The sequence below is a fragment of the Gavia stellata genome, chromosome 6, assembly GCF_030936135.1.
Source record: "Gavia stellata isolate bGavSte3 chromosome 6, bGavSte3.hap2, whole genome shotgun sequence".
NCBI lineage: Eukaryota > Metazoa > Chordata > Aves > Gaviiformes > Gaviidae > Gavia > Gavia stellata.
Window position 1 is genome coordinate 5771479 of NC_082599.1, and position 27383 is coordinate 5798861.

The following is a 27383-nucleotide window of genomic DNA, read 5'->3' on the forward strand; positions in this document are numbered from 1 at the left end:
CCAAAACAGTAAAAAAAGCAACAACTTAATTCACTCAGATACGTAGAAAGGGGAATTGACTCTATTACAAAAGAACACAGAACAACTACTCTTCATTCAGTGCTTGAGGTAAGAATAGTATCTGATACAGCTGGATCATTAAAGCCCTACAAAAATAAGGTGGGGTTTTTTCTCCTTTCCCTTTCCTCTGTTTTGCAGCTGGTCCCAGTGACTGCATACCTCTCTGTTCCAGTTCTGGAGCTCTCTTGCGACACTGTTGATTTCAAGACCTGCTTTGTTGCACAGACCAAGACTGAACACATCTTCCTGTGTAACAGGAGTAGCTGTAGAAGTTACTGGACTGCTTTGCTGGGTATTCTGGTTTTGCAGTTGGATTTCCTTGTTATATAGTTTCACTATTCAGTTTTTTTATTTAATAAGACTGCATGCACTCATTCAATATATAGCCAATACATGATGATGTTGGCTGCAAACATATCAGGTCTGCTTGTCTCTCATGTGGGCTTTTTTTTAACATCAGTGTATGTCTACTGATTTCAGCAGTTACTCCAGATTTAACCAAAAGATTCAATCACAACCCTCACAAGCAGTGGACATGCTTTGCTCATTTATAATACAATCCTAAGAGGCAAAAAGAAGCAGCAGGTCCTCATGAGTTCGGTTTGAGTTTGTGCCTAATGACATTAACAACACATGGGCTTCAAAGGAAAGAACATCAGGGCCTTATTATTTTGACATGGAGGCCATTGATCACTCCCCTTGATTAGAGGATGAAAACAGAAACTAGCCACATGCATAGAAAGCCTCTGACACACTGTAAGACATCATTTATTAGTTGGCTAACATGGAGGCGCAGTGTTTTGAGTGCTACATGCTGTACAAACTTACACAAAGGGTATTGTATTGCTTTGTTTGATATTTGCTCCCTTCCTTGCAGATGAACAGGAAAGGCGTAACGACCTGGAAGTATTTTCTGTCTCCCCTACTAATGGTATTTTGGAGGCACGTGAAGGGGACCCACCTACCAAAGAGATTTTGCAGATCAGCTTTACTGCAAGGTACAGTTAACAGGACTGAAATCTTGCTGTTACTCCCTGTCAAGCCCAGACTTACGGTGTGAGTATTCGCTGAAAGCAGAGAGCAATTCTGCTCTGTTCTTGTGTTCTCAGGCTGCTCATTTTCCTTCTAACGCTTGCCAGTCCTGGGCATCCAGCTGGTACTTTTTCAACATAACCATGTTACCTACACTGCTCCCATATATGGGATTGCTTTTGGAACTGGCACCCAGAATTTCAGAGTTTAGAATCTATTTACCCACTTGCAATCATGCTGTTCCAACAGTCAGCATGACACACTGACTATGTACCTCTGGATAAAATCCCTTTCTTTAGGGCACTGTCTTCAACAGAGAGCAAATCTCAGGCCTGTAATTCAGTGCAGAGGCTGACACAACAGTTGAGTCTTTTATGCATCCAGCACTTTATTAGGACAGAGGGAGAAATGTGTCTGGAGTAGTTCAGAATTCCAGTAAAGCATCTGTCTGTCACGCAGGAAAGCACAATGTCTTTTCCAGTCAGTCTCAGGATCCTTTGTTATCGTTTATGTGTCTTCTCTCTAAAAGAAACTTTTTGAAGTTCTTTTCTTCCCTACATGCATTTAGAGTACTCCCTGATGAAGCAAGTAATAGAGCAAAATGTTCTAATGCAGTGATACAATTTGTTTTACCTTTGCTTAGCCTGGTACAATGTTTAGTGTTACGGTCATGTTGAGGTTTGATGAGAAAAAAATCAATGTATGTATTTTTGTTGCCGCTAGTCCAAAGGTTTGCAGTACAACGAAGATAATGTAAGCTGCAGGCAAATGACAGCAAAGAACAGAAGAGAGCAGAGGAAAATTACTTTCTTTACAAACATCTAATATTGTTCTAATTATGTTTATGGAGATCTTATTATAAACTTTTGTCAAGGCTACAGATTACTTGTGAATGGCAGAGGTAGTGACCCAAAGCCTTTAATTTCTTTGTTCTAATTAGAGAGATACAACTCCTGTAAGAAAATTCAGCTTCCATTACAAATTATTTTATTGGAAATTATCACATGGTGGCAGAAAGTTTAAGACAGACAAGTCTATCCTGGTGATTTCAGTGAACTCTGGACGCTGCTGACAGGGAAGTTTCAAGAAGCAAACTATAGGCGACGTGAGTTATTGTTGTAACTTCGATCTCCCTGGAACACACTGTGAGCTCTCCATCACTGGAGCCACTGAAATCTCAGTGGGACGAAGCCCTGAGCAGCTGCCCTAAGCTGCCCCTGCTCTGGGCAGCATGGTGGACCAGAGACCTGCCCAGGCTCCTGACTGCCTCAACTTTTCTGGAGCTCTTCTGAATATGCCTGAAGCGCTGCTTTTTGTCTGACAACAGATATGCTGATCAGCATGCCTGAAAGTACCAGAAAGCAAAGATGCCATACAGCAGCCAGCTCATCTGTTCAGCTCCAAAGAATTCCCAACATAGCAGAGCTCAGGACCAGCATGGCATTAGTAAATAATTATATGCAAGTTGTGAGGTTATTTTAATAATGCACCTCCCTAAATCAGTGGTCTTCCTGCAGGGGAATTTTGTGTGAGAAAGAAAAAAATAAAAGTTGTCTGGCAGAACAGGTTATTGCCTCAGGCCTTTACAACAGCTGTCTCTTAGATGCAGAGAAGTCCTTCAGATGAATGGTCTCAGGAGTGTTGGGTAGCATTAGCCTTAGGCGAATTATGCTGTAAGACTTCCACTTCGCACAAAACTACGCTTGCTGTAAGCTTTTTGATGTTCATTTACCACCTGGATTCCATTGACTGCGTCTCATCTTAGGGGATTGGACAGAGATTTTTCTGTTTCAAACTTTGTCTGTCACAGGGACGAGTTTTCACGTCAAGGCAATGCAGGCATTTGCTCCCAAACACTAACCCCCAGCAGAGCTTCATTTTATTTATTTAACTAAAATAGAATTTCACAAGTAGGAAGATACTCAATTTCTTCTTTCAAACATGAAGTTAATAATCCAATGTTTTTACTTCAGGTACAGACTGGACCATTCTTTTCAAACATCCTACATACAGCCGTGGGACACAACGCTATGAAGTGAGATTGCCACCTGCAGACTCAACACTAACCTTAAAGACCAGCGTTTGTGATTAGGAGCAGTTTATGTCTTAGGGCACCATTCTCCCCTTTTTCCTCCGCAAAGTAACTAATCTCATCCTTAAACACAGAACTGCATCTAGCTGTAACTGAACTGTCTTTTCCCTCTGCATTTCAGGAGCGACATTGAATATGAAACTATCGTGACCATTACCGGAATGCTGGGAGAGAAGCCTTGCAAGCTACAGATCAGGGGACGTGGAACATACGATGGGAAGTATGAAGACCTGTATTTAATTTAAGCAAGACGATGTGGGACAAATGTCAAGGTCATGGGTTGGATGCATATGTGCCATCAGTTGAGCCTGTATTTTTGTCTACTTCAGTTGTTTTAATATGGACTGAAATTTTAGCAGAATGAAATTTTAAGTTATAAGGGGAAAAAAGCTCATAGTACTTTAAAGAAAACAGTCATAATCTTGTTCTGTGCTATTACTTTTATTGCTGTGATAAGCTTACCATTACCACAGAACCAGGCTCTGCAAAATTACCAGTTTTAAATTGCAAAGCAGCTATGGTAACAGTTAGGCAAAACCTTTTGCACATCACAGTATGCCTCAAATTACCATTAAAGACTATTTGTACCTTAAAAAGCAGCTTTTGTTTTGCCTTGTTGATTTGTTTGACATTAAAATGGACATTGACACATAATAAAAACAAGAATAGGCCAGCATTCCCCAGGCTGTTTTGTTGGTGCCTTACATGAAAAGGGGAAGAGCCAACTTTCCCTGGACTCCTTGGAAAATTACCAACCTGCATGTTTCATCAGGCTTGGGTATTGAGAACATCCCCTTCAGCTACAGAGGGAGGAACCTTTCTTCCTTTTAATTCTTTCCCCCCCACATGGTTCCCATTTACTCATGCTTCTCTTTAAATGTTTTTAGTATTACTTTAGCTAAAGGTCACTGAAATTCCCACTTCTGAGCCTGTTAAGTTTTCCACTCCCATCATATAAAAGGTTTTTGTTAACAGAAATCCACACTGGAGGAGAACAAAAGATGCATGATAGCTGCCTTCTGCCTCATTTAAAACAGACTCATTTTATACAGAGAAACCTCAGTGTGAAAAAAGGACCCTCAAAAGATGCTCATGCCTCTCTGCCCCCTCTAAATAATTTCATCTTTTTGCTCTAAAATACAGCATGTGTGATTGCCAGCTACAGCACAAGAATGTGAGAATATAAAATATCTCTAGCTCATCATGACCTTCAACTAACAATCATCATAAAAAATACAAATATATTGCAAGAACCCAACTGTATTATTAAGTAAGTGCAAAAACAAGAGCCAGGACAAAGAACTTCAGTCTGTGTTACAAATTTAAACATGTCAAAGACGATGAGTACATTTCTTTTTCAAGCCGTTAGCTCTGAGTTTCAGTGATCTGATAATTCCTCGTAAGAGGAAGACCAGGTAAGGGAGAACTTTACGAGATGAAACATATATTTTGCTGATGTTCATGTAGTGCTTGCAGTAAGAGTAATGCTGAAATCTGGTTTATGTTAGGTAAGTAAATATTATTAAGCATAAGTTTGTCTTCTAACTTAGGAGTCATGCAAGCTGATACTTAGAAATGTGTTGTAAAAGATGGAATGGCCACTTTCAAATTCCTGGCTTCGAGCAAATCATCAAACCTTTCTATTCAGGCACCTCAACAGTCTGTTTGCTCCTGAGTAAATCACTTTCTAGTCCTTCCACTTTCACCCCACTGGGGGCTTCAGAGCAGCTTGGTTAAAAGTAGAAAGCTGAAGAACACCCTCCAGCATAAGGACAGTTTAAGGCATAGCCAACTTAGGACGTGGATAGGACAGGCAGAGTTGTAAAAGTGGTAAGTCTTTGCCCTGCTTTCAAAACAAGCTGTTCTGGACTACTGGCAAGATGGTGAAATCTTTTAAGAAAACCTTGGAAAAGCCTTTTCATGTGCACTGTTTTCATTTTGAGCAACCATTTTAGACAATTTGTAATACAAAAGTACTGTACCATGAACTACTTCTCTCTGATAATATTCACAGAATAAAGGGATCAATTAGATTAGAAACATTCATTCACGATCCCCAGACAACGGCCTGTAGTTGAACTTCAGCTGGACTCATTTCTCATATCTTGTCAGGATGCCGTTTGCCAGTTTTGCATTTTCCCACCTGCTTAATAGATCTGTATGATTTATTTTACTTTGCAATTTGTGCTAAAATTTGTAGATCTCGTAACAAATCCCTGAATCCACTTGATTTCACAGTGCAAATCATTTGCTATTACTAGAGAAGGCAGAGAATTAGCTGTTGCGTTGTTCCATCAGTACACTGGAGTTTAGTTCCCTGGGTACTCAAATACTGCTGCAGCACCCATGCCAGTTCCAATGCACATTGATACAACACCGTATGCTCTGAAACAAAAGAACACGTCAAATTAAGACAGATCTGGTTTAGATCATCTGGGGAAAAAAAAAATACAATAAATCTAAGCTACCCACTGCTCTCCTGCGTCACCAAGAGATTCTAACTCTGGAGCAGGTCCTGGAGTTCTTGCAAGGTGTTTGCAGAGCATGCAGACACACATTTCTCTGGCACGCCAGAAGCAAGCTCCTTAGCCACCTACCTCAGACATACTAGCAGCAAGGTCGAGGGAGGAGAACTGCTTTGATTCAGACAGGTTGAGGAAGAAACTTTTCCTTTCCTGCTTCCTACCACTGCCCTTCACATGGCTTTGCTATGTGAAAGTTCAAGGTAAATTTGGACAGTCAGATGATGTGCAGTAGGATTTATGGAAAAACAGAGTGGAAAGCCTGATTTCAGAGCAAGTTCTTCCACTTCAGTTTGAGGTGGTTTATTGTTACTGCCCGATTTGCTTGGCTCTTAAGAGCTCGCACTGTTACCCTCCCCTCTACGCCAGGGCACAGCTCGGTGCAGTCCAGTGACACGATCCCAGGACGTATTTAAAAGACATGTGGATGAGGCCCTTAGGGACATGGTTTAGTGGTGGACTTGGCAGTGTTAGGTTAACGGTTGGACTTGATCTTAAAGGTCTTTTCCAACCTAAACGATTCTATGACACTGTATGTGCCAGCCCCAAAGGCAGCAGTGACAGAGCCAGCCAGCAGCAGCTGCCGGGTTTCTTCCACACGTCAGGAAGAGCCCGAGTCCTGGGCAGAGGGCTGAGACCGAACTGTCACAAGGCCTGATGCAGCCCAGCCTTGCAGAGCCGCCAGCCAGCAGCTCTGACCACTGACTTGCTGCTCTAACACTGCAGGGAGGTCTACCCCAGGGCCCTGCACCACCAGGGACCAGGAGAGACTCTGCATTCATGGGCGGCAAGACATTACACAGCCCTCCGTAAAGACAGCCATTGGGAATTCATGTTCAAAGCTATCACAGGGATGGAGAAAGCTCAACCCAAACTGATCGTTACTTCTGAGCCTAAGTTACTTACAAACATGTAAGGCTAATACCATTCCTCAGTGCTCACCTTCTCCCTCTGCGCTTCAATTCATTGAGCAAAGTGACAACTTGACGAGCACCAGTACAGCCCAGTGGGTGCCCCAGTGCTATTGCTCCTCCCAGGGGGTTGACCTTCTCCATAGGAATGCCCAGCTTTTCAACACAGTACACAGCCTAGAAAGACAGAGAGAATGGTTTCACGGAGACGCTCTTGCATCTGTTAGTTCTCAGGTCTCCTGCAATAGAGAGCTAAGAGGACTGCAGAGAAGACTGGTGATCTCGTCTGTACATAAAGAGGGACAGCAAACCATACTAGGCAGCTCTAGGGGCTTGAAAAGATTTGTGCTCAAAATGAATTTAGCTCAAACTATGTTTCTTATTACACAAACTCCAGATCATCATGTCAGCAGCTGTCAGTATTAAACAGTTAGTACTTAGAGGCCTGACTCCAGCTAGACCATCTTTACCAGTGGAAAGGAGTGGAACTGCATTACAAATCCAAAGCACACAAAGGGAGCTAAGCCTATCAACTTCATCTCAAACTGAGCCCACGTACATTCTGACAGGGATGTCATCGATTTGTGGAAGACACAGTAGTGAAGTTTCTACCTTTCATTAAGGACCTCCAAATTAGGGATTGCAACACATTCACACGGACACCACCCGATAACAAATGACAGCCCTTGTGAAATGGATTTTGCAAGTTGGTGTGAGGATATAATAGTTAAGATTACATTCTTATTCAGTATATTTTTCTGGTTTTGGTTTTGTTGTTGGTTTTTTTTTTTTTTTAATATTAAGCTGTATAAGCAATGCCCTGCGTATTTTTATTTGAAGGAAAGGGAAAGTAGCCTGCACATGATATTAACATTTGGCTGAAGATATAATATGTGGAACAAGTTCAAATTTTAATTTGGAGGCCAAGCTGAAATATACTCAGCTACCAATCAATGTAGTATCTCAAACAGGATGATCACTCACCTGGCTTGCAAAGGCTTCATTAATTTCGTATATATCAATGTCATTCAGAGTCAGACCTATGGCTCAGAAAAGTCAGGATTTAAAAGGAGGTATTTTTGCCTTATGACTGTATCAAAGAGAATAATTTACTCACAGCCTCCCTTTATGAATTCTAGTTCTACTCCGCTAATGACAAAAAGAGGGGGACCCTGGCTCCGTGTGGGGTACCTACACTTGTACGCATGTTTTTGTAGTCTTTAGACGTTGTTGTACAAGATGTCACAGTTCACAGTGTTGTGTCACTGCTTCCTTAGATTAAATGTGATTTCTTTGCAGAGGGATTAAAGACTGAAAGGTATTTCGAGACTGAAAGATAAAACTATAGGTGAGCATGTGACCATAGCAATGACAGGCAGACACAACAATGATTGTCAGCTATAAAAGCTATTTAACCTGATGAGTTTGATAAGAAGCCTGAGGAAAGCCTGTTCTGCTGGTCAGATGCCAAAATTGTAAAGAAAAAAAAACCCCAGAAAACAAACACAAACCCCTCCCCCCGCCCCCGCTGGTCATATTAAGGAAGAGAAAAGAGCACTGAATGAACATCACTTGCCACATGTTAACTGTTTGTTGAGACTGTGCAGGGATTTAATCCTGAGCTTCTCAAAGGTGAGTGGCTGACAATTTATACATGTGTCCAAGTGAACAGTATTACAATAATCCCAGCTGGGATCTCTTTTAAGGTTTTTAAGTTCACTGCTCCTGTGGCTGATAGCTGCACATGCTACAACAATATCATCTTGAATTTCAGTCCACAGAGTCTGATATGCCTTGGGCCAAACACTGTATGAATGACAAGCTGTTCTTACCCGCCTTCTCCACAGCTACAGGGATCGCGTAGGCTGGTCCTATGCCCATAACATCGGGTGGGACTCCAACCACAGCAAAGGACCTGAGCACCCCCAGGACTGGGAGTCCCAATTGTGCTGCTTTTGAGCGTTTTGCCAGAAGAACAGCAGCTGCTCCGTCACTGACCTGGCTGGCATTACCTGTTGGAAGAGATCTATTAACACCTTTTTTGCCTAAGCACATTCTACTACAAGGCAGGTAAACCACAGGAACACTATAAATTTAACAACAAAGCTGACCTGCTGTAGTGCTACCATCCTCTTTGAAGGCAGGCTTCAGCTTTGCCAAGCCTTCCAGGGTCGTCGAGGGCCTAATCCCTTCATCTTGGTGCACGGTGATTGTTTTTTGGTTGCCCTGATTATCTAGAACAGTGGTCTTCACTGGAACAATCTCAGTTTTAAACAGTCCCATCTGCTGAGCTTTTGCTGCTCTGTTAAAGAAGAGTATGAAAGGTTAAAATATTCTGGAGGTGAACTGCAAGAGAACTAATGTCAGGGAAACCAGTTAGTAAGAGAATGAACTAAGGTGTGACTTGGTACACAGGCACATCATCGCTGACTAGTGGACAAGACGACAAGCGAATACTTATTTGCATTCATGGGAAGATAAACTTCTTACCTCTACGTCATGGGAAATATATCGCTAACATTATGGGCATTCTCCCCAAACCTGGGTCACAGGATCACACACTTCTGAGCAAGATCCCCATTCTGTTCCCATCAACACCTTTGTGACTGACTGATCACCACCAGCCCACAGCATGAAGTTGTGCTTGTCCAGTGGCACAGTCACATCACAACTATAAGAAAATTAATGAATCTTGACGTTCAAACATCAGTTCTTATCTCTGAGAGTTTAAACAGGGCAAGCGGGCTAAGCCTCCGCATAGCACTAAGCATTTCTGACAAGTTAAGGAATGGCTGAAGTTTCACTCATTCCTGGTTTTGTCCTACTAAAGACAAGTTGAGCTTTAGACCACAGGCTTCAGGTATAATCTTCTGGCATTTAAATGTAACCTTTCAACCCAAAATGATCGCAATGCATGTTGCATAGTTCAGTGTGCCTACATAGAAGAGTGTCACTTAATTCAGCCGTAAAGGTGCGGGGAAGATAGGGTCTGGTCCCTGAGACAGCAGCATTTGCAGCAGGGAACAACTGACAAGACCAGACTGATATAAGTAGGCAGAATGCAATTAGCTAAATTAGAATTAGCTCAGGGCACATAGTTTTAATCTTTCACATCAACAACGTATTTAAAATCCTCCACAGCAGAGCTGATTTAGAAGATTCACCTTCCAGCAGCAGAGCACTCTTTACAGGGAATACAAATTGAAGACTGAAAGCTTGTTTTACCCCCTCATCACTTTATACTTTTACTAATAAAATGAAAATATTTAATACTCCCAGGTAAGTAAGAGTCAGAGTGAGGTGCTGAAGGACAGATCAGTAACTCCACAGACATCCTGAGACCGAGGCCAGAAAATCACCCCTTTCCTCATGCGAGAGGCAAGGATCGCGTTCACATACCCTTTTGCGTTATCAGTTCGATGTCAGTGAGAAGGGCTGGCATGCCAAGTTCCCTAGAAGCAGGGCCAGAATTTAAAGGTTAACTGGCCTGTGCAGTGGCTTCCTGTATTAGATAAATAATTGGACCGGGGCGATGCTTAAACAGAGCTCCAAGTTAGTTTAACTCTTTGATGGCAGCAACTTCAACATATCGCCTGCCACTGGACTGCCAGTACAGCCCCATGGATTCCTGGGGTCAGTTTACTTTGGCAGTGATTTAACCTAAGAGGAAGGTTATTAGAGGTGGAATTGGACTCACTTGGAGCCAAACACCTGCAGGAAAGACAAGCCACTCTTCTTATGAGCTAAACAGTTCTCTAAAAACAGCTAGATCTAAATATTCCCCCATTAGGTTCCTTCTGCTGCCACTCCCATGTTCAGTTTCAAATGATGCTGAGCCAAAGCCACTATGAAAATACTGAACCATACATTCATTTTGGAAACCTCATGGAGGTTGTATCACTTGGATGCTGAAAAACACAGGGGCACTCACTGCTCAAGGCTTGCGTGCCCCGTGATGCGTGCGCAAGATTAGTCACACAATCCCCAGTACTGCTCTGGGCTTAGGTTTCCTTATCACACAACCCGGGACATGCACCGGTTTTCACTCTGACCATCTCAAGCTTCTTTACTCACGATTAAGTTTTTCAAAGGCAATATGAAGGCTGCACTTAACTACTCTTGGGAAGTAGCAACACTTTTTCTATCTGTATTTATTCCTTAACTAAAAGGTTGAAAAAAATAAAAAATTCATTTACTTTTGTTGGGAAGCCAAGGCAAAGGCATCTTGCTTCTTTCGGGAAACTCCAAACTTCTCTGCCACATTTTCTGAGGTTATTCTGGGGAAAAGAAAAATCACAGAATTAATCCAACAATACAGCTAAGGGAGCTGCAGTTCTCTTCTACTAAGACAACACAAGGTAAAGCAGTGGCTTCAGTCTCAAAGCTAACTGCTGCTTTCTCAACTTACAACTGCTTGGCAGAAGCAGATACTGAATCAAATCCAGAATCAAAACAAGGTTCAAACCCACTCTCAACTTTTTGCTCATTAGGCCATCGAGCTTAAGACACAAGACAAGGAAATCTTTCAGAGTCACTGATGGAATCATAGAATCGTTTAGGTTGGAAAAGACCTTTAAGATCATCAAGTCCAACCGTTAACCTAACACTGCTCAGTCTACCACTAAACCATGTCCCTGTGCACCTCATCCACACGTCTTCTAAATACCTCCAGGGATGGTGACTCAACCACCTCCCTGGGCAGCCTGTTCCCTTTCAGTGAAGAATTTTTTCCTAGTGTTCAAATTAAACCTCCCCTGGCGCAACTTGAGGCCGTTTCCTCTTGTCCTGTCACTCGTCACTTGGGAGAAGAGACCAACACCCACCTCTCTGCAACCCCCTTTCAGGTAGTTGTAGAGAGCGATGAGGTCTCCCCTCAGCCTCCTCTTCTCCACACTGAACAACCCCAGGTCCCTCAGCCGCTCCTCACAAGACTTGTGCTCCAGACCCCTCACCAGCTTCGTCGCCCTTCTCTGGACACGCTCCAGCACCTCAATGTCCTTCTTGTAGTCAGGGGCCCAAAACTGAACACAGCATTCGAGGTGGGGCCTCACCAGAGCCGAGTACAGGGGCACGATCACCTCCCTGCTCCTGCTGGCCACACTGTCTCTGACACAAGCCAGGATGCCGTTGGCCTTCTTGGCCACCTGGGCACACTGCTGGCTCATGTTCAGCCAGCTTGATTTTCCCCCATTTCATAGAATTAATCTTCTACCACAACCAGGGAGGAAGCCGACACACGCAGACCTGAGCTCTCTGCATTCAGATTGATTTGAAACAGCACGGTCACTGAGGAGACAAACCATCTAGAAAACCCTTAAACTTTGGGAAGAGGAAACACTTACCCCATAGGAATAAGGCAATCTCGAGCTTTGCTGTTTTCCATCATACTGGAACTGATATCACCAGGGTTATTTGCATTTCTGAGGGACATTGTTTCCACGCTAAACACAAGAAAAAATTGGATTTGCTACCAGTGCTTTCATACTACATTTGTGGTAATTGCTCAATTAAGACTGATGAAAACTCAGTATCTTGACAACATGCTTTCCTATCACCCTACAAAAATGCAGGTAATAATTAAGAACTGGCTGAGGCAGAAGGTCTTCAGTCATCGATATAGGAATTACCACGAAATGAAAACAGATTGCTATATTAAATTGGTCCTTGTTTCACTAAGAACAGGATAACAATGTCAACAGTTAATTTCTCATGTTTCCACAGCTAGGAAGGAATCGCTAATGATTCTGGCACTTTCGTCCTCAAACATAACGAGAAATCCAAGGTTCTAGGACCGGAGTTTTCAGTGAGATTCAATAGCCACAAAAATGCCACTTACAGCTTAAGAACTGGTTGGCAGTATAATAAGAAAAGTATAAAGCAAACCATGACAGAGACCTCAATGAGTTATGCCATTTGTATTTTGCAACACAAAGAATTTCAGACATGGATCCCAGAGGCTGTAGTCTTTGACCTACAAATGAGTTAAGAGATTGAAGATATCCAAATTTCCTGCAGAAATACACAGCCATCGCTTAAGACTAGCGAGCTTTTATAAAGTCAGTCTAGACCATGAAGCCTACGATGGGAAGAGGGTTTGAATTCTACTCTGCACCACATAAATACATTAATAAAGAGTAAGTAACAAAGAAAACATTCCTGGAAAATGCAAGACAAGCAAAAAAAGTTAAGACTTTTCCCCAGGCAGCTTACAGTGCTATCAGGAATTTAAACTAACTCTAATATGGGATACTGCACTACCTGACTTCAGCTGCATCTACTCCCAGATGGACGGTATAGAATCAGGCTTTAAGAGCAAGTCGCAGCTACTGCATTCTGCGTTAAAGGTCATCCGGTATCTCTCCACCTACAGAGTGGGTGAGTCCACTCAGGGGAAGAGCATAACTTGGGATAAACCCAGCTCACAAATGCCATTTGTCATGTATGGATTTTATGTCTTCATGAAGGACCCTGCAGGGTAGAGGCCAGAAAACTTCCCACAATGAAAAGCAGTGGCTTGCAAGGTGCAAAGGCTGGATCCCAAACCCTTTCAGCCTTTCAGTACCCTTAAGCTTATCATTTTGGTGGACACTGCCAAGCAACTTCTTGACACAAGTGTGTTAAAGCGAACGAGTGAAAAGCATCACGTGCTCAAGCACAAGCATTCCCTGTGAACACCACGTACTCAGCCTACATCAGAGGAACACTGCTGTTTTGCTGAGCTGTTTATTTTGCAGCAGTCTAAGAAGGGCGTTCTCAGCATCAGATCTTGCTCAGCCAGGTATGTGCAGGTGTTGAGAAGTTGTAAATATAAACGTATTTCCTAAGGGCTACCAGATGACTATGTACAGTAATAACTCAAGAAAGACTTAAGAGTTACCAAGGTAAAGAAAAAGAGAAACCCAATATTTTAGCCTCAGCCTTACTGAATCTTTTCATTATTCATTCCTCTGAAGTGAACGTGGTCACTAATGTTTCTCCAAAGCCAGCCTAACGTTTACATAATTCTCTAAAAAATAAACACTTCTTATGATGTTAGGACTGAAGCAAAGAACAGCATGCCCATCCACTGCAGAAGAACATGTCCTGTAAGTCTGTAGAACAGTTATTACCATGGGTAGGACGTTAATTTCTTTATCCAAGATAGCTGCTAGTCTTCTAAAACACCAGTTAAATGGAGACGAGTTAAAAAGCTAATTATGGCAGGCTCTTTCAGGCTGTCAGAACTCTGCACACAAGTGGTGTCCTACAGCAGAGCCAGAGGACCGTAATAAAACATACTTTTGCATGCTTGTAAGTTACTCAGCCTCACTGCAACTCCAGCAGACATGTCACCAAGACCAAAACTTCCAGGGGAATTAAAGGATTTTCAAGCACCCTCCCTCAGACCCTTTAAGATGACCTGATCTTCCATGAAAGTACTCAGCAGCCTCTGGAAATACACGAATTGCAGCTGCAGCCACCACTTAAATTCAGGTTCTAATTTTAGAGTCTATTCACACATTTGTCAAACAAGGACAGCATTTATTTCCTTGCGGGGGGACACAGATCTGGTTGGAAGGGGTTTCTAATTCCTTACACAAGAGGTATTGCAGAGGGACTGAGCACTACATTCAGGCAGCCTAAGCAAGTGCCATAAAAAGACTTTCTTACCCACAGGCCAAGCCAATGTCATATGATCCATTTCGGATGCCACCTGTAACAGCAGTACATAAACGTTCTTACTATCATTAGGAGCAAAAGCACTTCCATTCCAGCTGCGGTTTCATGAACACCCGAGACACCCACTACAGCCAAATGGGGTGTTCCCTCCGCCCTCCTGCCTGCCAGAACCTGAGCCAAGTCAAGGAGCTGATGGGGCTGAAGACTAACCATGACCTGACGTGCAACCAGAGAGTACAGGAGCGACCCTTCTAGAAGCTGCCTGATGTGGAAATGATGGTAGGACTCATCCTCAGAAAACCAAGTTACTTCTCTAGGGGTAAACTCGGCCACTCCAGGACATAAAAGCATTCAACCAACAACACACTGAAAATTCCTAACAGCAGAAGACATTATCACTATTTTTACTGCTCAGAGAGACTGGAAAACAGGAGAAACGAGTACTTGGGATGGGGCAGGCATCGACTCTGATCCGAGTGCCCATAACACTTACCAGCTATATTGATGATAGCCTGTAGCCCGGAGGAGCACTGCCGGTTCACACTCGAGCATGGCACCGTCTCTGGAATACCACTGGAAAATAAGACAGCGTTGGCAAAGACTCAGTGATGAAATCCATGGAACAAACCAAACCTCTAAAGAGAGCATTAAGCCACCTGATTAAACTTTAACCCTCAAGTTCAAGACACATCCCTTTATACGTTCGTTGACCTATTTGGTCCTGCACCAAGGGAAAGCAACGTTCATACATAATCTCCAAACTTGATTTGCAAGTGGCTCTAAGTGCTGTTTCCCCACAGATCTGTCTTCAGAAGGTCCTCTGTAAGCAGGGCCCTCTCATGTGCCTAGATCCCGAGCTCTGATTGGGGCCAGAAACACTGAAAAGCTCTGCAATACTCATAATTTCTGGTGGGCTGTATCTGCACCTCTCCAAAGCGGTAGCTGTACACTGATTTACAGAAGCAAACATCACTTGGCAATAGACACTGGCTGAAATATTTGGGAGCTGGAATCCAGCTCAATATGAGCCATCAACCGCAACACTGGGCAACGAACAGAAAGACCTGAGACAACTCCATGGCTTCAGGCCCACACAGAGCAGAGAAAAGCGCAGCCTTGCAGTATAGAGAAGCAGGAGGTACAGCCGGGAGTCCACAAAACAACATCTCCCATTCAGAGGCTCAACACAGGTGGCACTAACAGATTAATCAGCCTCAACGCTGCCTGCTGTCCCTTACCAGCAGGGCTCTCCAAACACTCGGATCAAAGTCTAATTTCTAGGCAAAAGGTGATTTACTGTAACTTCTTAGGAGCACACCAGCCTCATTGCAACCTCTGACCCAGTGCTGCTCCACAGCCAAAGCCTGAGAAAGGAAGGAGGAACCTCGATCTGGCTGAGAGTTTACCTTAGAAACTGTGCAACTCTTGCAATCAAAGCGCCAGCTCCCGGCTGCAGCACATTTCCTGAATGCAAAGATACAATTCCAGTCAATCGGTTGCATTTCCCTCACTGTTTGCTGCAGGCATCGAAGGGATGTTAACATCACCATGGCTTGGAGCCATCCGGCACCCGGATCAGAGCCCCACCACTTGACAGAATAGTCGTGAAGCACGCACTGATTTCATAAACCTAACGCTACATACTAACCCCTTCCAACCCCACGATACTTGCAAGTATCCCATGGGACACCAGGAGCAGCCTGTCCCAGACAGCTCTCTAGACCAGGAGTTTCAAGTCCAGACAGAGGTTGCTCACTCACCAACACAGATGTCTCCCAGGACCTCAGGGCGAAGATTGACATCTTGAAGGACAGCTGTCATAACGGCAGACAGGAGTTCATCAGGTGTAGTATCCTAAAAGCACAGGGGATTAGCGCTAAACACCAGAAACTGCCCTGTCACCAGTTTACCCTCAGATTACTTCAGACGGCTAGCGCACGATGCTTAGACAGCTTTACTCCACTTTTCAGCTCTAGATAGTTGTCATTTTCCTATAAAAGCAGAATTATTCTGCGTAGTTTTCACCCTGGCTATCTTTCAAGCACTGTAACACACGCTGCTTTCTCACCTAGCTCGGTTTTATACAAGCACGCTTTGTACGGCCTTCAAAGCCAAACGAGTATGGTGAGTTATGTCACAAGACTTACCAAGCGGAGCCTCTGAATTTCTTTTGTGAAAGAAACACGGGTGTCCCCTCAGCCGGTGGGAAGCACCGCCGGCATGACAAGACCTGTTCTGAAGGATGACAAGCAACGCGCAGCCTTTGGGGCCATCCTGGGACCCTGTTCTTGCCTCCATCAGAGCCCCAGGACTTGTGCTTGCCACCCAGCGAGGAAAAGGGCTGCTCCAGGAGAAGGGTGGCAGGTCTGTGCCGAGCACCGTCGGTACCGGGTGAGCTGGGCAGGTGAGGGAGACTCTGCTTTTCAAAGCGGTTGCTCTGCTCAACCGCAGCAGGTAAAATCAGCGTGGCAGAGACCTACCCCAGGCTTTAAGGGGAGCCGGGAAACTCGTCGGTACCTTGGCCGGCTTTTTTGGGGATGCCGGTGGTCCTGCCGCACCAGCACCATGCACCCCCCGGCATCAAAACCATCAGAAAGTGTTGCCTTTTAGACCATTATAAAGCAGAGCCCCGCTCCTGGGCCACGGATGGGGCACAGGGAGAAGGCAGGGGCCCAGCACCCTGCGGTGTGTGGAGGGGAGGCGAGCAGGGGCGTCCCCGCCGCCTGCGGGGGTGCTCAGCACCTGCGGTGGGCAGTGCTGGGGGGCCTCAAGGCCTGAGGGGGCCTCAACGCCTCAGGGGGCCTCAAGGCCTGAGGGGGGCTCAGCAATCGGGGGGAGCGGCAGGCCCCAGCCCCCGAGGGGGGAGGCGGGCCGGGAGGCCGCAGTACCGGGGGGTGAGAGGGACCCGCAGCACCCCGGGAGGGGGGCAGGGCCCCCCCCCCGGGCCGTACCTTGAAGCCGCCGCGCTTGGCGCGGCCGATGGCGGTCCTCCGCCCGTGCACCACCACCACATCGTCGGGGCTGGCGGCCCGCGGCGAGACCCCGGCGCGGCTCCCGCACGGCGCGGCCCGCACCCCGGTTCCCGTCCCCGGGGGCGAACCGGCGAGGTGCCCCAGCACCAGCTGCACCCGGCGCACCGCCCCGCCGCCCGGCCCCGCCGCCATTTTGTCACCACCGCCTCCGGGGGCGTGGACGCGGTAGGACGGCCCCCTCCTTTGCATGGCCCCGCCCCCCGCGATGGCCCCGCCCCCCGGCGGCCCCGCCCCCCCCGGCTCCAAGCACGGGGGGGGCAACGCAACGTTAAAATAAAGAGGCAAAACAAGCAGAACCCAACAAGACAAAACAAAAAAAGGGATTAAAAAGAAAGAAATACATGCCAAAATAAATAAATTTAAAATAAATTAAAAATTGTATTGATAAAGAGAAAATAAACAAAAAATTAAAACAGAAAAAACAATAGAGAGAGATACAATAAGCAAGCGGAGAAGAGAGAGAAGGAGGAGAGAGAGGAGAAGAGAGCGGAGAAGAAGAGAGAGGAGGACGAAGAGGAGGAAAAAGAGAAGGAGGAGGAGAGAAGAAGAAGAAAGACTGAGAAGAAAGACAAAGAAAGAAGATGAGAAAAAGTAAAGAAATAAAAATAAAAATAAAAATAAATAGAAATAAAGAAGGAAAAACTTTCCTTTAGGCAATTTTTAAATAAAAATTAATTAAAAAATGAAATTAAAATGAAATAAATTTTAAAAATATAAACCCCAGTGCGTCAGGAGCATTTGAAGAAAGCGGGGTGCCAGGACAAAGGGTCGCACAGAGCCACGGGGTCCGAGAACTGCACAGATTCATTATTTTGAGTAAACCCCATCAACCATCAGCTCCATCCCTGCCTCGTCACTGCCCCGGGACGGTCACACCAGGCAGCCCCCTCCGGCACCGCTCCTTGTCCCCCACCTCCCCACAGCCCCTGCCTTCTGGGAACTCTCCTACTGGGAAGGGGCTGTACTGGTGCGCAGGGGACAGGAGATGTCCCGCTCCAGCCTCCCCCCCCCCCCCCCCCCCCCCGAGAAAATAATTTCTTGATGGATACGTGACCATGCGGCGCACAGGGAAAGGCACGGGGCCTGCGACAGGCAAAATAAAATAAAATTAAAAGAAAAAACCAAAACCAAACGAAGCCCAACTTTACATGGCATAACATTACATTCTCTTTTCCTAGTTTTTCTGTACATCAGAACACTGCAAGGGTTTTAAAAAATAAAACGGCAAAGGCACCTGAGGAGCGAGTCGCACACACACACGGGCATGCACACGTGTGCACACACACATGCACACACACACACGAGCCGCATCCATCCATGGGAGGATCTGGGTGATTTGGGGGCCCTGGGAGCGTTTTGGGACAGCCCCAGCCCAGGGCAGCCAGGACCCCCGCTTTACTCTCAAGGCTTTGGAAAGAAGAACACCCACCCACCACTGAAGGGCTGAGAAAATCAAAACCGGACAGATTCCATGAAAGAGGAGAAAACAGATTAAGAATGGGGTGGTTTTTTTAGCTTTGGTGAAAACACACTTTGTTACCCTCTTCTGACAAAACCCTTTCCAGCCAACACTGATTATTTTTTTCCATATATTTTTTTCCATCCATCCCCTATTACTGAACAGACTGGTAGATTTGGTCCTATTCACAGAATAAAATTCTTCTTTCCCTGTCAGAGCAAGGAGATGACTTGATCCCCCGCCCCGGGAGGAGAGCTGCCCATCACCGCCGTGGTCGACTGGCACAAACCCCCGGCACCGCCCGCCGCAGCCCCTCGGCTTCACCAAAGCCCAGCCTGGGTAATAACTGGCCTCTGCACCTTTGCAGGCAAATTTATAGGGAATCCTTTTAGCTATTAATTCACCCTGACACTACCAGTGTTTTATTTTTTTTTAAACTGAAATAATTTTTGCTTCTCTTTTCGCTTCTCTTTTTTGCTTCTCTTTTTGGAGCTGTGGACAAGGAAACTCTCCCACCGCCACACCAGCGGTGCAAAGTCTTGATCTCTTCCACACGGAAGAATTCAGGGATGTGTGAAGTCACACGAACAACCAATTTCTCAATTTCCTCTTCAGTCCAAGCACCACTTTTAATTTTCAATTAAAAACAATATTAAAATAAACCTGGCCTGAAGATGGAAACCTCCCAGTAACTGCTTATTTAACCCTTTGCTGAGCCAGGTGGAAATAGCTAATGCAGCAGGGCAGGGAGAGGTGGGACGGTGCAATTCATTTGTCCAAAACAACCAAGATCTTACTAAGACCTGGAGTCACCATCACTGGAAGTGTTCAAAAAAACCATGTAGACATGGCACTTCAGGACATGGTTTACTGAGCATGGTGGTGTTGGGTTGATGGTTGGACTTGATGATCTTACAGGTCTTTTCCAACCTTAATGATTCTGTGATTCTGGGTGATTCTGATTCCAGGGACTCTGTGGTGCTCCCTGCCCAGGTTTTCCAGCACCATAGTGCTGGTCAAAGAGGCTGTAGCCCAACTCTGCTTTCAACTGACCTGTTTTCCCCTACAACTTCAAATACTCTGTGGGAAGAAATCTGTTTCCAGCCACCCTCGACCAACGCACTTCTGCTCTCCTGGGCTGAGGCTTCATGGTCCTGCAGCTGCTCCCTTGGGCACCACCTGTGGTGACGTCCCCCTTCCCTGCATCCGGGGCTGATCCCACAAGGCATGGAGGAGAAGGCACCCAGCCCTCAGCAGCCCAGATCCACAGGCACCGGTCCTCTCTGCCTAATTTTAGGGACCCAGTTGGGTTTTATGGAGACCCACTGGGCTCCTCCCGCAGCTCCGCTTCCAAAACACATCGGCATCCCTCCAGCCCCGGTGTAGCAGCATGGGCACGAGTTAGCAGGACTACGGCTATGAGCAGGGAGCCACCCTCAACAAGATCCCCTCCAGCTCCCACCTGAACCCTGATGCTTCCCAGCATGAACTGGCTGGTGCTCAGCCCTGCCACCGCAGGCATCGACAGCATTTAAAAACCCCTCTGAACGGCTCGTGGCAGAGGTCCCAGGCATCCGTCTGTGGGTGTATCCCGCAGAGACCTCCTGCGCCCCGAGAAGACCCCTTCTTCCAAGATTCGCACACACACGCGTGCACGCACACACACACATACAAAGGCAAAGTCTACACGGCTGCTGCATCGAGCCCGACTCTGTGCTTCATGCCGAGTTGAGCATCACTCCTTGATTGTAACCGCTTAAGGCACAGAACAGTATTAAACGCCGCCCCACTGGAGACGCTGGCTGGTCCCACGACCTCCAGGAGTGTTCGGTCCCCTTGTGAACGGAGACACCCGGGTCCCCCCGACTCTGCGGTCTGAGGATCATCTCCTCCGGCTTGGCTGAAGCCTGTGTCTGTTCCCCTGCAAAAGGTGGAGATCGCCACCAAGCATCTTATTCCTCCGCTGCTCCGGGGATGCTGCCAGCGTCACTGTTGTGCTGGGGGAGGACAGATCCCATTTGCTGCACTTTCCCCAAGAGATAAGTAACACAGCAAGGGGGGACGACCCTGACATCACTGGTGGCAAGAAGGTTACTTGGTCCGAGGCCGCACAGTCCGGGAAATCCCTCACTCTGAATTCCCGGTGCCAACGGTGCCAAGCGCAGCTTGGAAATCCAACAACGTGGCAGGTGTCGAGCCGGTGACAAGCAAGAAGGGTCCCACGGGGGCCACCATCAGGACAGCCCAGGGCAGAGGTCTGAACCGCAGAGTGCAAAAGGCCGCGGGTCTGGCGGCCGCCCCCCTCCCGCCGGTGTTTCCCCATCCCCGCTGCTAGGGGCTCAGAGCCCGCAGTTGACGAAGGGGTGTCTCAGCAGGTCCTCGGCCGTCGGCCTCCGCTTCTCCTCCACGAAGATCTGCTTGAGGAAGTTGCGGCAGGAGTTCGAGACTCCGTCGGGGAGCTGTGGGTTGGTCGGCTGGGTGGCGATTTTAAAAATAGCCGCCATGGCTTCAAACTCTGCCCACGGCGGCTTCTCTGTTAACATCTCCACCACGGTGCAGGCCACACTCCTGCAACAATGCCAAGCATGCAGGGGTGAGACAGCAGGTAAGGGACTGGGGTGGCTGTGCATTTGAAGTCTAATCGGCTGTAGGATTGTACCTGCCTGGAACGGACTGTGCAGGGAGCAAATCCATGTGAAAGATGGGCGCACGTCTCCAGTACGCATGGCACCCTGAACCTCACTGTTAACACAGGTCCTTGGCACTGGGCTCTCTGCTCCCATCAGCAAGAATGAACTTGTAATCTTGCCCTAAAGCTGGTGGCTTTTCTGCCTATGTTAACTGGCAGATGCTAAGTTTCATAAAAGCATGTGAGAGACCTTATGGGAGCATGCCCTGAAGAGAAACCCAGGCACAAGTTTAGACACCAGTTTCAGCAATCACACATAGTTCCCCAAGAAGCTGAGCCAGAATAAAACATGTTCACCTATATCCAACTTCATCTCTGATGTGCATCTGAGAAGGAGCACGTCAGATGAGCAGCAAAGAGCCTGAGAGGTTTCCCTGTGCTTGCTGAGGAGTTCTTGTCTTAGCAGGGACCCTCTCTGCCACCTCCATTTGTAGTTGCTCCTAAAAAATTGAACCCTCCCATCAGCCGGAGCAGACAGTGCAGGGCTGCCCGCTAAGGACTCCCCAGGCTTCCCTCCCAAGCAGAGCTCCGGTGGAGGGACTAGTTTTTGTCACCTCTACTTGCTTGGGTACCCAATGGAAAGCACCCTGCGAAGACAGTGCTTCCTCCCCATTTATTGGGATAATTAGTAGCATTATTCTCAACTCTTTTAGGCTCCAGCTGACATCCGTGGGTCTCCACAGATCAAAACATTCACAAGCAGCCAATGACTTTGGTTGTCTTCATGCCTGAGTCACATGCAAACATCCAGCAGCAGATTTTGAGAGGCTGCACAAGATCCCCATCCCCCTGAGCCTCCGAGCTGGGTTTAGCTGACCTAAAATCAGGGCCACCAAAACTCAACAGCTCTTTTAGCAAACTTTATTATCAGCCTGCTTTCTGCGATTAAAAGGAGCTACGGGGTCGAGCTGCACATGGCCCTCAGACATGATAAAAGCTTCCAAAAACAAGCTGTGATTCTGACTGCTCCTGTTTTGGGACTTTCAGCTACAACATGCTCCCTCTGGAAATCTGCATAATTAATCCTAATATTCAGCTCCTATTTCCAACCTTTGCACTGCTCCGTCTTCCAACTACTAGCTATACCTGTTGCTGCCGCTACAACTTCCCAAAGGGATCGTTTGTTTAAGCAGCAGTGGTGGGGTTTCTACTGTATTCCTTACCAGACGTCAGCTTTCCTTCCGTAGCCTTCTCCACTTATAACCTCTGGGCTCATCCAGTACGGCGTTCCCGTAACAGATTTAATCCCAGTCCCAGACATGCAGATGGTCTGGATGCGTTTGCTGGCCCCAAAATCTCCAAGTTTCACATTTCCAGCAGAATCTCTCAAAATATTGGCACCTAGGGGTGGAAAGCAAAAACAAAAAACCCAAGAGATGAAGCAGCAACCTGAATTGAAGTGGCTACAGTGAGGAAAGCAGGAAGGGCAAAGGCAAAGAGCTGGACATGAGGGAGCCTTGGTGGGGCTGGTGGCTCTCCTAAGGCAGCTGCTCTCCAAGAGGGTTGACTCCCATCGGCTCTCCTGGATAGTCTCACTCAGCAGGTTTCCCAAAAGTGAGCAGTGAATGGGAGATGACAGATCATCCTCCCCACGTGTAGACAGCAGAAAAGAGCCTCAGATCCCTCCGATTGCCAGGGCCTGTCAATTCTTGGGTACGTTACACCAGGTTTTTAGATGTGTAAGGGCAGTTAACAGTAATCCCTCTCAAGAATACTTAGTCTAGACTTCCCAAGCAGGAAGACAGCACAAGATTTTGGTTTCAGCTGCTTGTTCAACATTCTCGTGGTTCAAGTTGGTGAAGATCAGGGGCAAAAATACTTTAAATACCAGACCCCAGCACTATGTTTTGCACGAGAATTTATATTGGGGTGGGGGGAGGCTGGGTCGAACAAATCCAAGCAAGCAAGAAGCCTCTCTGTATTATCTACTCACCTTTAATGTCCCTGTGGACAATCATATTGCTGTGTAAGTAGAAGACTCCCTGCAGGATCTGCCTGGTGTACTTCCGTGTGACGTTCTCTGTCAGAGCACCGTAAGCTTTTAGCTGGTCCTTTATTGAGCCCTGTTGCAAAGAAACAACACGTACCAACCATAAGGACCAGCAGAACCAGGTGCATCATGTCGCAGTGACTTTTTTAACTTTCTTGACCACTCTATCTCCCAGCTTAAAAAAGCCACTCTGCTGTAGAAACAGAAAGATAAAAATCCACTGAGTGCTGAATGGAGCGAGGACTTGTTCCCAGTGTCCCAGATCCCAGTAGAGAAAGAGGTATGGTCTCTGGTGCGCATCAGTGGTACCTTCTGCCAACACTACAGATCTTTTTCCCCCTCTAGTGGCTGGACATCACCAATAGCTCATGGAGGAGGACCAAACTGATGAGGAATTACAACTCAAGTAAGAGGATCAACTTGACTGGTTCTTCAGGGCCAAGCTGATGAACCAGTCTTCTATGAAGCCTCCCCTCCCCAACTTATTCACAGCAAGGGCTACCCACTGCCATGAGGCAGACAGATGCATGAGGGACATGATCAGCCCCACATGGCACTGGCACTGCTTCAACAAGAAGACCCAGGGCAGACAATTTGCAATTGCATGCAGGCTTCTACTGGTTTGATTTTACCGACTCCGAGTCAGTCACTCAAACTGTATCAGCTTTTCCACATCCACCCACCTCTGTTGTTGCTCTGCTCAGCTATTGTTTTGGCCTTCTTTTGAGGCTGGGGGTGATCCTGTGGATGGGCCTCTCCTTTCTCTTTCACAGTGCTGCTGAAGTAACCTGAGATACTCTGAAATTGCCCCCTCGTACAACTTGTATGCAGGGTATATTCCCTCACCCACAACCTGAACAAGCTTTCTTATCCTGGCCTCCCTCGCCCTGATGGGGGGGGCATCAAACATGATATTGAAGAAGGGGAAACAGGGTCTTCAAGGCTTTTGGTCAGATAGACTGTTCTGTTTTCCAAGCATAAATTAAAAAAAAAAAAAAAATAGTTGAATGGGCAGGGCAGGACAAAAAAAAATACACAGTCAGTTATTCAATGGGGGCAGTCGTAAGAATGCCAGGCTAATGGTGCACCCAAGCTTGGCCCCATGAAGATTTTGCCAAGCTAGCTGTGTTAAATCAGAAGCTTGGCCAGTCCCAGCATTGTGGAGCTGCTGTCCTGCAAGGTTTGGGAACTCATTCACTTCCACTGGCCTTGGAAACAAAAGCTCCGAGCTGCTTTTGTGAAATGAGCCATCACTGCAGCACGAAAGTCAATCTGTATTTGGTCAGAGCTCTGGTTTATCATTAAAAAAACAAACATTGAACTTCCAGCCCTGCTGGACACTGCCCCAGCATCAAATGTTGGTTTCCTGACTGCTAACAAACATCGGCACACTGCAGAAAAAGCAGCAAGGGGACTGCTGAAACTCCCAGGGTTTACTCCTTCAGGTCCATGCCTCGTGGTAAGGCCTGAAAGTGAGATGCCTGCCTGCAGGGAGAGAGGGAGGACAGGGCTTGGAAGGGACTCAAACGCATGGAAGTCCACCTGATTACTCACATGCAAGACGTGTTAGGAGAACTTCTAGCACGTTTACTAATGACCAAAATTATTTGCAAGCAGATGACTTAATAGTCCCTTCTGACCTTACAAATATCTGTATAAACAAGGGTTTATTCTCCCACACTTGGGGAGTGAATCCAGCTGGACAGGCGCGACTTAGGAGAACAGATCCTCCGGCAATGTAAATAGTGTTATGCTGGTTTATACCAACTGATGACTTTGTCTAGATGGCTGATGTAACTCATGTGCTTGTAAACGGAGAAAGATGTTCAACTAATCTGCATACATTCTCCAGCCCCTGCTTACACTCCCTCAAAGCTTCCTGCTCCTCTTTTTCCCTAGGGCTATTTTACCCTGTATCAGCAAAGTCACAAACTGAAGCCACTCCCACACGAGAGGATAATGCTACCAACAAGAAGTTCTGTCCTGAAGAGGAAAAGACTTACAAGTGAGTAACACTGTTTTTAATACACACGTGCTGAAAGCCATAAATAATTGGTGACAGCTGTGGGTGGACAGTTGTAATATTAGCTTTTCCTGCAGGGATTTGCAATAAATACTTAAGGATGGGCTCAGGCCACAGTGTTTGGAGCCAGATCTGGATAATGTCCAACATTCACCAAGTTCAGATTCCAGACTGTGAACACACCCTGCTCCAGGATTCAAACCCAAAACCTGCCTTCAAGGCTCTTCATTTTACCCACTGCATGTTGAGGAGCTTCACCATGACATCGGACTCCCAACCTAAGCTTTCCCAAGCCATACAGATGCTGAGATCCACCGTTTTGGTTTGTCTCATCGGATACAGAGCAGCTCAGCTGTAGAGTTTAACTCCAGATCTAAATTTCACCAAACTTCAGGGCGGTCTAAATCTGTTCTGTCTCTCAAGATAACCTTTAGCAGGAACCACACTTACCCCTGGCATGTATTCAACAAAGATAGACAGTTTCTTCTCCTCAGGATCCCGCAAGCACCCGTAGTACTGCACTATCCTGTCGTGACGGAGAGTCTTCAACAGCTGAATCTCACATTCTAAGGCATTCACCTCCTGCAAAAAAACAGACACGCTTCATGACAAAAGAGAATGATTACTTGGGGAATATTATCCAAGTATTGCTCGATGCTGAGCACTCTTTTCATAGCACCTGTGAAGCTGCCCATGAGGACATCAGCCACAAAAGGCTCAGAAACAAGGAGCGCTGCCGTAAGAAAAAGGTAAGGAGAAAGACAGATGGGATACACAAGAGCTTGGCTTTGAAACAGGTTTACTTATTATTATTACTTGTGCTCAAGGAGTTTTTCTGGAAAGGTGTGAATGAAGACCCCAGCAAAGCTAATGGAGCACCCAGAGTGGGAAGAAGGTGAAGGGAGCAAGAAGGCTGAAACTAAGGAAGAGCAGACAGACCTGCAAGAGTTGTTACCTGAGACAGAGCAGGCCAACATGACCAAGGAACTAGGAGGTAGAGAAGTCACCAGAGCATGCTGACTGGTGCCACAAGCCATTCGGGACCACTCCGAAGAGGGCAAACAATACATACTGTCTCCACACACTGCCTTCCATCAGGGGCATGGACCCCTCTGCCACCTCTGCCCTTAGCCTCCAGCCCACAATTCCCCAGTGTGCTGCAGAACGCAGTCCTGCCCCTGTACTCACTTTACTTGTCTCTTGACTGTCAGGGTCGAAAGGCACCTGCTTCACTGACAGCTCCCGGCCAGTGTCAGCATCGTAGCAGAGATAAACTTCCCCGAAAGCTCCTCTTCCGAGCAGCTTCCCCAGCCTCCAGTTCACAGGTGCCTGCAGGGCTACAGGAGAGAGGAGAGGGTTGAGGGAAGAGCACAGCAGGGAGACTTCAGCATCAGGGTCCATCTGACCCTACAGAGTGCAGATCAGGCTCGCAATGAGCTCACCAGGGCAGGCAGTGAGCCACCCTCTCCCAGGGGCACCACGACAAACCAGTTTTAAGTGCACTAGTGCTACTGGTGTGGGGAGGGATGTCTCCCAGTCTGCATTAGTATAAAGCAGAAACAAGTGGCAGAAAAGACACATTTCTTTAAGGGTCCTTCCTCCAAAACCTGCTTTCTTAGCCAATGTTGGACTTTCTCTCCTCTGCTATAGGAGTGGTTGGCAGAATACAGCATGGCCACCCAGGTAGGGACCAGCAAAGAGTTTTATCTCACTAGTCATTCCTAGGTTGCTATCCATCACCGAACAGGCTCAGAAGGCACCAATTTCTATAGCATGGGCAGCCTTGCATTACCAGAGAAGCCTGCGACACCACCTTTGGGTGCTGGTGTGATAGCAATTTAAGCCAAGGAACGGAGCCTCTGGATGCATTTGCTCCCATATCCTAAATCTCCTGGAAGCTTCTGCTGTGCAAGC

General features: G+C 46.7%; 3 protein-coding genes across 3 annotated transcripts in view; 1 reads left to right on the plus strand and 2 right to left on the minus strand.

Annotated features, from left to right (window-relative positions):
- Positions 1-3436, plus strand: part of DLEC1 (DLEC1 cilia and flagella associated protein) — a 38357-nt gene extending 34921 nt beyond the window's left edge. The window contains exons 34-36 of the mRNA XM_059819124.1: positions 199-352; positions 938-1058; positions 3306-3436. Coding sequence (XP_059675107.1) covers positions 199-352; positions 938-1058; positions 3306-3429 — 399 coding nt within the window. The 3' untranslated portion in view covers positions 3430-3436. The remainder of the gene's footprint in view (positions 1-198; positions 353-937; positions 1059-3305) is intronic.
- Positions 3437-5470: 2034 nt separating this feature from the next.
- On the minus strand, positions 5471-17440 carry ACAA1 (acetyl-CoA acyltransferase 1). The gene is made up of 12 exons (XM_059818600.1): positions 17228-17440; positions 16037-16130; positions 15683-15740; positions 14770-14849; positions 14268-14310; positions 11960-12058; positions 10814-10894; positions 8729-8919; positions 8450-8629; positions 7602-7657; positions 6649-6794; positions 5471-5569 (listed from the first exon to the last, which is right to left on the minus strand). The coding sequence occupies exons 1-12, from the start codon at positions 17438-17440 to the stop codon at positions 5494-5496; spliced, it is 1317 nt and encodes a 438-aa protein (XP_059674583.1). The 3' UTR covers positions 5471-5493.
- A 3666-nt stretch (positions 17441-21106) lies between these two features.
- The window catches only part of LOC104259046 (mitogen-activated protein kinase kinase kinase 3-like), a 44907-nt gene continuing 38630 nt past the window's right edge, over positions 21107-27383 (minus strand). The window contains exons 12-16 of the mRNA XM_059818776.1: positions 26658-26806; positions 25920-26051; positions 23390-23519; positions 22620-22797; positions 21107-21335 (exon numbers count right to left, since the gene is read on the minus strand). Of these exons, the coding sequence (XP_059674759.1) occupies positions 21107-21335; positions 22620-22797; positions 23390-23519; positions 25920-26051; positions 26658-26806 (818 nt within the window). The remainder of the gene's footprint in view (positions 21336-22619; positions 22798-23389; positions 23520-25919; positions 26052-26657; positions 26807-27383) is intronic.

Excerpts from the sequence above, each read along its gene's own strand:
- ACAA1 (XM_059818600.1), bottom strand. The coding sequence starts at position 17,440 with ATGGCGGCGGGGCCGGGCGGCGGGGCGGTGCGCCGGGTGCAGCTGGTG. Across the intron at positions 16,131-17,227 it reads CCAAGCGCGGCGGCTTCAAG|GATACTACACCTGATGAACT; the intron begins GTACGGCCCGGG and ends CTGTGCTTTTAG. Across the intron at positions 6,795-7,601 it reads ATGAAGCCTTTGCAAGCCAG|GCTGTGTACTGTGTTGAAAA; the intron begins GTGAGTGATCAT and ends CTGTCTTTCTAG.